Here is a 9581-nt window from a genome sequence, read left to right as displayed (position 1 = left end):
AAAATTACATTTATTTAACCCGTACAATATACAGGGTTTATAAAGATAAGACTTTTTATTATTTAATATATAGCATTACATTTATTCAACCCGTGTAATACACGGGGTTCTAACCTAGTTAAGATATAATTCAACACGAAGTTAAACATGCTCATGTTTGGGTAAGTTTGTCTTGAGTCATAAATGCGAATGTCATGATTAAAAAAGTGTCTAAACATGTTTAACCCGTTTAAGCACTTTATGACATGCATAACTGCAACACCTCATAAATTCGTGTCGGAATTGAACGAGAGATACTAATTTTGTCAAATTATGAAACCTTGAATGTTGAGGGACTAAAGGTGACAACATGCCAAATTATTGCCTCTGAGTGACCCTTTACGGACCGGAAGCCCTTGTGCTTACGGACCCTAAGCATGTATAAATGTTGTTGCTAGGCATCGTATACGGACTGCAAGATCTTTTACCTTAAGGTCCGTAAGGATTCAAAACCATGGGCGCTTTTGCTAGCTTACGGACCATAAGCTTTGAGCTCATACAGTCCGTAAGGACCAGAGCTGGCAGTTTCTTTGTTTGCACCCAAGTATTCTGCATTGCTGCCACTTAGCTCGAATTATGTCACACATCCTCAGTTCATTACACGTTTAAGAACACTTGGAATGATCCTACATCAGTTCTAGACACCTGGATTGATCCTTAACATCCTCCACAACTATAAATAGAACCCTTAGGATCATTCACAACCTGCACCATTTGTTCATACTCTTCTCTCTGCTATATTGGAAGTTCCTGATCATTAAGGGAGCATCCTTTAAGTTCTAATTGTTCTCTTGGACCACTTGTAAGTGCTCCATCCTTGTTCTTTCACTTTATAGGCTTTTTCTAGCCGAAAGTCAAGTAAATTGACTTTTGCCTTGACTTTCGGTTTAGACCATTATGGTCCAGTCGTTGTTCGAATCGAACATGGCTACATGATCGTAATAAGGTAGGTGTTAATCCCTCAAAAGGGCACCTCCTGGAAATCACGTTAAGTTGGTTAAATGACGGGTCAAAGTTAAGTTAAATAAAAAGTCAAAGGTTAGATTTTTGGAAACTTTATAAAATGAACTTGTAAATGTTATACCTCATGTTTTTAACATCATATCAGTTGGTAACTAATATTAGAACATGTCTAAACATGTTCAGTCTGTCATTTCTAGTTTATGTGTCGGTTCGTAACCGAAAGTCAAGCAGTTTGACATCTGCTTTGACTTTCGATTCTAGCCCGATTTAGCAACTTTAACTACTGATTAGTAGTTGCATTATGATCATATTATAGTGTAGAATAACCCTATGTGGTTATACTACTTGATCATAATCAGATTCTGAGTTTTTACACAAGTTCTTATAATGTGCCTAAGAATGACCAAAATGCCCTTTTTGTGCGAAACATTGTTTTAATCAATGATGAACATATGAAATTGATTACCTACTGATATGGCAATATAATTAACTTGTTTTAACAGAAGAAACTTGTTCATAACATAGGTTTTCATGCAAGTTTTTAGATTATGTCACATTGGGACTAAAATGCCCTTATGGTGCATATTTTGGTTTTAAACCAATATGATCAAAAAAGTTGATAACCTATTGATTTCATATCATAATCAAAGTATTTTGGCATATTGAACTTTTTTATAGCTCATCCGATCACCCGATAACGCCTATGCGCGTACGGTTAGCTTATTTAACTAGTTTATGTAAGTGATGAAACAATGGTTATCCAAGAGATGTTAATTCACTGGTTTCGTCAAGTAGGGTTAATCCCTTCTTTCCAAGGATCGGTGGCTGGATCATCCGCTGATCTGTCTCCTGCACAAGGAAAACACACCGTGACTCGTAACAAGGAGGATGGGGTGGGTGGTGCTCCTTGTTACCACTCTCTGGTGTGAGAATCGGTAATTTGCTTGAGAGCAAAGTGTGTGATAGTAGTATAAGCGAGAGAGTTTGATAAGCGATACCTCAAACCTGATTTGGGGTGGGTATTTATAGCCGAGGAGTGAAGGAGGGTATTTGAGTGGCTAGACTGACAGCGCGCAGCCCCTGGCAGGTGTGTCAGGCTCGTTGATCAAGGAGGTGATGCCACGTCCCACTGCTGTTGTCAGTCTGTTGCTTACGTGTGGGCTGACCGGTAACTGTCATTGGCGCCACTTGCTGTTCAGGTGTCAGTCCCACTTGCTTTGTGGGCAGGATGCAGTGCCAGGCCGCATCGCTGCTTACGGTAACTGCAATTGTTTCCGCGTCCTTGCTTTAGCCAAGATATGTACGGGATGCGGTGCTAGGCCGCATCGCCGCATGTGGTAACTGTTATTGTTACCTAGATCCCTTGTCGTGACGAAAATGTTCATAGGATGCGGTGCTAAGCCGCATCGCTATGTGTAACACCCCTTTTCATACACAACGTAAGTCTTCTCATCGCTTGACCGATTGGATTCGATCGTTGCGCTCGCGCGTGCCCGCACGGACGCAGATAAGTTCTTGTCGGTGGGAGTATTTTACAAAAAAAATTTGACCAGTTCGGATTATTATCAACCAATAACTGACTTGGGATTATTGGCCAAATTGAGTTAGGTGAGATTATTTATTTTCAATTTTCCTTTAAAACAAGGCATGATTGGTTGAAAGATAGTGAGCCCCACCATTACACCCTCTCCCTCATCTTCCTTGCATGCGTCAACTCTTCCTTGCACACCTCCTTCACCGCACAACGTTTCTTTGTTGGCGGCATGATAACAATTCAGTGGTCCGTCAATGATCCAAATTATTGTTAAAAAAAAAAAAAAAAAAAAAACAAGTCGAGCCTGGACTCGTCTAGGCTCGAACTCGACTTGTTTAGACCTCTATTTCTGAAGCTTAAGCTTGGCTCATTTTATTATTTTTATAATTATAATTTTTTATATACTAATTATTTTTATTATAATTTTATATACAATTAGCATCTATATATATACTATATAATAAAAGAGAATATTAGGGATACATGTCATCTATTCAAGCCATTTTTCTGTCTGTCCCTCCTACTTAATTATGGGTACGTATTTTTAATTAAAGATAATTATTATATCATTAATCAAATGAATTTAATATGAAATCAGTTATTATTTTTTTTTAGATAAACATATATTTTTTACTTAAAAGTTTCAGCAAGTTCAAAGTTATGTTGGTTAAAATATTAAAAAATAAAGCATAACGATGATAATTGTTTTTATGAGTGATTTCTAAATTTTCTAAAAATATTTAATGTGACTGGATAGTATTAGGGGTGCAAATGAGCCGAGCCGAACTCGAGCTCGACCAGGCTCGAGCTCGAGCTCAATTAACTTATGAAAGCTCGGGGCTCGAGCTCGGCTCATTGGTATTTTCTCAAGCTCGAGCTCGGCTCGTTTATTATCTATTAATTATTATATTAAGTAAAAATAATATAAATAATAAACTTTTAAGGCTCGCGAGCTCGATAGGTGAAGCTCGGGCTCGGGCTCTTTTACTAAATAAGCTTATTTTTAGGTTCGAGGTCGGCTTGTAAACAAGTTTATATAAACTTGGCTTGACTCGGCTCATTTATACTAAGGCTCGATAAGGCTCGACGAGCCTAACGAGCTTCACATGCGAGGCTCGAGCTCGGGCTCGATAAACAAACGAGCTTTATTTTAGGCTCAAGCTCGGCTCGGGCTCGATAAGGCTCGGCTCGTTTCGAGCTCTTTCTCGAGCCGATCTCGAGTAGCTCGCGAGCCGCTTGGCTCGTTTGCACCCCTAGATAGTATGAATGTTAAAAATACAATATGTTAAATAATAATAAAAATAAATGGTATTAAAAAATTAAAGTTAACACCCGGTTGAAAGAAATAATTTAAAAAAAAAATAACTTAGCAAAATTTATAACTGTCACATCAATGTTCATTTTTTAAATACATATTTTATTCTATTAGTATAACACACAAGTTTATTCAACCATGCAATGTATATGTTTTTTTTAACATAACCTTTTTATTACTAATTATATAAAACTAGAATTGCGACCCGCCGCAATGCGGCGGGGATTCTTTAATTATAACTAAGTCGATCTAGGACTCGCACGTTATGTTAAACATGTCAAACGGGAAAAAAATAGACGATGTAAAAACGTTCACCCACACACGCACGTTGCGTCGTGTTAACTCGCAAAATTTAGAACGAAACATAAAAACATTAAACCAAAGACGCACGTTGCGATGTGTTAAGTCATAAAAATTAGAACCAAGCATAAAGCGAAAAATGTGCGGAAAATGAAAACTATAAAGGACCAAAGTTGAAAATAAAAAAAGTTGTGAGGCTAAATTGCAAAAGATAAAAAGTTTCGGGTTAAAAGTAAAAAACACAAATAGTTTTGGGTTAAAATTAATTTATGGAACACTTTTGGGTGAAAAGTAAAAAAAAATCATTTTTTTTGGGAAAACCCCAAAGCCAAGGTTACAACAACCATATGCATAACCATTTTTTCTTTGAAGAACCCCCAAAGCACACCCTGTGTTACGGCGGGGCGTAAAACGGTGTCAAATAGTACTAATGTCACAAAACCGTCATCGACCACCAACACTGACTCGACCTAGGATTTGCGTGTTGAGACGAACCTGTCAAACATGAAAAAATAGAGGTAAAAAAATTGAACCACGCATGGACGTTGCGCCGTGTTAACTTGCAAAATTTGAAACCACACTCGTACATTGCGTCGTATTAACTCAAAAAATTTAGAACTATACGTAAAACGAAAATTTGCGAAAGATGAAAAGTATAAATAACAAAAGTTGTGAAGTTAAATTGCAAATAATGAAAAGTTTTGGGTTAAAGTTAAAAAAAATTATGTAGGGTTAAAATTGCAAAAGGTAAAAACCTTTTGGGTTAAAAGTAAAAAATCAAGTTTTTTTTTTTTTTTTTTTTTTTTTTTTTTTTTTTTTTGAAAAAGTCCCAAAACACAAGGTACAACCACTTACGCCTAAATTTGTTGCTTATTTATAGTAATAAAATAAAATTACATTTATCAACACAAGTTGAATACGTGAGGCTCACACTCATGCTAATTTATGACTTAATAAAAGCCCGAGCTCGTTTAAGCTCGTCTTGAATCGAGTTTTTAATGATCTAATCACAAATCGCTCACAAGTAGCTTTGACTCGCTAAATTTAAAAATAAAGTACTTACTCATCTACATTCTTACGCTCCTAGTGGATGATCCAAAATCTAAAATCTGAAGAACCAACAGATTCGGTTATCACGGGTTACTTATGGCTTTTGTTTGCAGAAACTGGCACGTACGCGTCCTGATCCGTGTGTTCATAAATAATATTAATAACAAATATTTCTTTATTTCTAATTTCTAATTAGAACCAAGTACCATACCCGTGACCCGATCCATATAGTATATTTTTGGATAGTGAAAGAAAGAGGTACAATAATAAAAAGATGATACTATATTGATGTCAAATTGTATACAATTTTTGCATAATGTCACAGAAACAGCATACATCAAAATCTTTGTAAGCCATTTGATATACACATCAAAAATCTTTGATGAGCATCCATCAACTAACCTAACAATATCATCTCCTTACTGGAGAGAATTGTAGAAAAGAATCAACACCACTGATATACCAATTATCACTGGAAATGCCGTCACCAAGTACAACGCGCCGTATCCCTGCAACGCACATTTAAACAATGGTCGGTCGTGTTATATCAAACTTAATTTATTTAGCTAAAAAGAGTACATGTCAAACGCGTCAAACAAGTTGATAATTCATTCAAAGTTCATTTTTCATTTTTAATGCGTACAGACTCTAAATTAAATTATCTAAAGATTCAGATTGTTATTGTAATATGTAGTTTTCTTAGGGGCGTTGATCATATCGGGTTGACAAGTTGAACCTGAACGTGTAACCCGAACACGAATTGTTTGATCCATTTATTTAAACGAGTCAAATGGGTTGGAATAAATGGGCTAAACGGGTTGGTGGGTCAACCCCTTTAATTAAACTGGTCAACCCGAACATGACCCGTTAAACCCATTTATCTATACGAGTCAAACGGGTTGACAGGTTGTAATAAATGGGTTAAACAGATTGGTGGGTCGGCCTGTTTAATTAAACGGGCTAACCATGTGAACATGAACACAACTTGTTAATTAAATGGGTTAGGTATGCATCCAAAACCTGTATTTTTTTTTTGTCGTGTTCGTGTTTCGGGTCCTGTTAAAAATTGTTATCCGTAATTTTCTTGTTTAATAAAAAAGAATTAATATATACCACAGCTGAAGGGACTTCAGTCTCATCACTGCTATCAGCTTCCTCAATCTCAGCCGCTGAATCCCAGTCAATGTTAAGCCTCTTTGCAGCTACTTCAGGATCCACACCAGTGTCCGTAGCCTTCGCATATAACGATTTTCGTGGGCCTTTTTTTGTTGCTTCAACCTTCATCATAATAATGTATAGCATACCATATCCGAACATTTAATATCCGCACCAACAATTACAAGTTTTCTATTATTGTATCAACTGTTACCTCTAAATTAGGCCATTGAACCATTTCTTCTGCCAGCATTTGAAGAGCAGCACGGTCTCGTGGGATTTTGCCTTCATTCACCTAGATTACATTTGGTACTGATGAGATGATCAGGGGTACTAAACGGGTCATGTTTGTGGGTTGGTGGGTCCAACCCGAACCCGAAAATTTTAGACAAACACAACCCGAACCCGGAAATTTTAGACAAACACGACCGAACTCGAAATCGAGTCATACATATGAACCCGAACACGACCCATTCACCCCGGATTTTTTTTTCGCAAGTTAGCATATATTAAAACTAAAAGTTTACTACAAAAAACACAAATGTATATAATACAATTACATTTTAATTATAAAATCTTATGTTAATTTCTCATTTTAAGTTACAATTATGGCTTAAAATAACCACCCGATTTAATTAATGACATAAAACATATTGTAAAAAATATAGTATAATATAAATGGGTTAAACGGGTCAACCCGACCCAAACCTGACCCGTTTAGCTAAATGGGTTTGCATGTTCAACCTGAAACTGACCCGAACCCGTTTAGACTAAACCCAAACCCACGATGTTCGTGTTGGGTTCGTGTCAGAAATTCACACCCCTACTGATGATGTAAATCTCAATAACGACGCACAAGTATTTGTGCAAAATCCATACACTTTTTACTTTTGAAATCAAGCGCGGTAGTGATGAGACATGAAATTATCTTTTGTTGGAAAGTATACACCAAGATTCTTTTCGATTTGGTAAATATGTGTTATAAATTAGGTAACTCTCTTCTAAAGATCAATACACTCGAGGGTTTGAGAGAAGGTACTAACTTCTTCAAGAACAGCAGCCAAGTCCTCTCTTGTTGGAGCATCAACATCATCGATTCCAAGAAGTCTTCTTCGCTCAACTTCTCTCGGGTCCTCAATCATCACTGTTAACTTCACCTAAATATTCCCATCATAAACTTACATGAATATTGATTCGTGTGCGGTTGTATAACTTTAACTGAACAAACGACCGGACACGAACAATTGAACGAATGGGGTTTTCTTGTTCATCTTCATTCGTTAAGAAGATGAACATGTTCGTGTTCGGTTATGTTTGTTCGTTAGCAGTATAAACGAATGGTTAACGAACAAAAACGGTCATAATGAACCCACATAGCTGACTTAGATGAACGAATACATACAAACATAATTCAGTGAACACCAACCGTTAGGCTTGTGAAACTATTAAAACTAGACTAGATTGTATCGGATGATATTTTGATTTCATAAAACTAGACTGTAACGACCTAAAATTTTTAACGAATATATAAACAAACGTAAATGAACATACTTAAACCAACGTAAATTAACGAGCATAAAAAAAAAACAAAAACAAACATTAATGAATTCAAATGAGCGAACGTAAACAAACTTTCACGAACATATATGAACGAACAAGACATGTGTTCAAGTTCGTTTGTTTAATTCATTGAACAAAATTTTTTATTCATGTTCGCTCACATATTACATAAACGAACTTCCCACCTAACAGTTCACGACCGGTTTTAACGTTCGGTTCCTTTACATGCCTAGACATTGTCCTGCTACTTTATATCTAATATGGGAAATCAATCATACTAATTTGCCTTAAAATCAACACAATTATTCATTTCAAGATTAATTAACCATAACTTTGCAAACAAAGGTTACCTCACTAAAAAGCATATCTCTGTTTTTCTTCAAAAGCTCCAAAACCTACACAAACAACCATTATCCATAAAACCAACCAAAACCACACAAGGGTTTCGAAAATTTCAACTAAAGAATCCAACCCTTTTGATTTGAGAAACATATTCAAGGTCTTGAGGATCTGGGTCATCATATTCATCTTCATCAACATCATCTTCATCCTCTTCATCATCATTTCTGGTACTTGATTCTGCAGCAACACTCAATTCTGTCTGGGTATCTTCACTGCTAGCACCAACTGGAACACTAATTCTGGTTCTAACTGCAATCTTGTAGCTCAAAAATTGTTTATTTTGTTGGGGAAATGAGATTGAGGGGTTGTGGATGGGTTGTGGTGAGGTGGAGAAGGTGTAGAGGGGTAGTGGCAATTGAGATGAAAGTTTTAATGAAGCCATTTTTGGGAATGAATATGTTGGATTTGAATTTGTATTTTTATGAAATTGATAGGTTGTTCTTCATTTTTCTGAGTTGGGGAACTTTAATCACACCCATTGGCTTGTGTCAGTTTGCAGAGATATTAGATAATAAGATGATATCCTCTGAGAATCAATATGGGATAATTAGGGAAGTGGGCCTGGCCCATATAATATAGGCCCGGGTTATAATAGGCTTAATTGAGAGTTTTAGATTATGACTCGTTAAGTCTGTCCAACCCATCAAAATTGGATTAATAAATTTAATAAAAGTTCATGGATCTCCGATCGAAACCGTATCCAAGCTCTGTGGGACGACGTACTATGATACTTCTTGTTTTGTCGAGCCTTGCTTTGGTCTCTGGTTTGATGGTTGTACGTGCTAAAATCCGGTACATTCCGTTTTGTTTCCCATCCCAGTCTTTTGCAACACTTCAGGTTCGGATCCTACTCCTCGGCAATTTTTGGCCCCATTCTGGCTGTGCCATGGGGGCTATATCTAGATACAGTCTACTAAACTGGATCCTAAACTGATTCGGACACTGTTTTCTTTGAGAAGTCAGTTCCAAACTGAATTGGTTTCGGCTGTCCGATGTTGACTTTCATTGACTATATTTGAACTAATTTAAAAACCGATCCGGTTTGGCCCCCAAAATGGTTTTGTTCATGTCTAATAGTTAAACTAGGTGAAAAATTAGGAGGGAGTTTTTTAGTATTTCCAACCTAACCAACATGTCATAAACAATATTCACTTTGAAATTATCCAAGAATCGAGAGGTCTCTGTTACAACTTCATCATGATAATATTCAAATACACAATACACATGATTATCTTATCTTCTAAATCCTAATTGGAAACATAA

At 36.4% G+C, this 9581-nt stretch overlaps 1 protein-coding gene across 2 annotated transcripts; it reads right to left on the bottom strand.

The window, feature by feature from the left end:
• Positions 1-5459: 5459 nt before the first annotated feature.
• Positions 5460-8847, bottom strand: LOC110878563 (ycf3-interacting protein 1, chloroplastic). Of its 2 annotated transcripts, XM_035977562.1 has the most exons (7): positions 8389-8847; positions 8267-8311; positions 7400-7513; positions 6571-6651; positions 6315-6479; positions 5577-5710; positions 5460-5543 (listed from the first exon to the last, which is right to left on the bottom strand). In XM_035977562.1, exons 1-6 carry the CDS (start codon positions 8698-8700, stop codon positions 5621-5623), a joined length of 807 nt encoding a protein of 268 aa, XP_035833455.1. In that variant the 5' UTR covers positions 8701-8847; the 3' UTR covers positions 5460-5543; positions 5577-5620. The 2 variants fall into 2 exon arrangements, with proteins under 2 accessions (XP_035833455.1, XP_021982591.1); XM_022126899.2 differs by lacking the exon at positions 5460-5543 and having other exon boundaries at positions 5553-5710.
• Positions 8848-9581: the final 734 nt, after the last annotated feature.

This window comes from Helianthus annuus, chromosome 9 (assembly GCF_002127325.2).
Source record: "Helianthus annuus cultivar XRQ/B chromosome 9, HanXRQr2.0-SUNRISE, whole genome shotgun sequence".
Classification (NCBI taxonomy): domain Eukaryota; kingdom Viridiplantae; phylum Streptophyta; class Magnoliopsida; order Asterales; family Asteraceae; genus Helianthus; species Helianthus annuus.
This window is presented reverse-complemented; position numbering and strand designations above follow the sequence as displayed.

Coding starts and splice junctions, on each gene's coding strand:
- LOC110878563 (XM_035977562.1), bottom strand. CDS start 8,700: ATGGCTTCATTAAAACTTTCATCTCAATTGCCACTACCCCTCTACACC. Junction 7,514..8,266: donor GAGATATGCTTTTTAGTGAG/GTAACCTTTGTT, acceptor GGGAATATTTAG/GTGAAGTTAACAGTGATGAT. Junction 6,652..7,399: donor TGGCTGCTGTTCTTGAAGAA/GTTAGTACCTTC, acceptor AATGTAATCTAG/GTGAATGAAGGCAAAATCCC.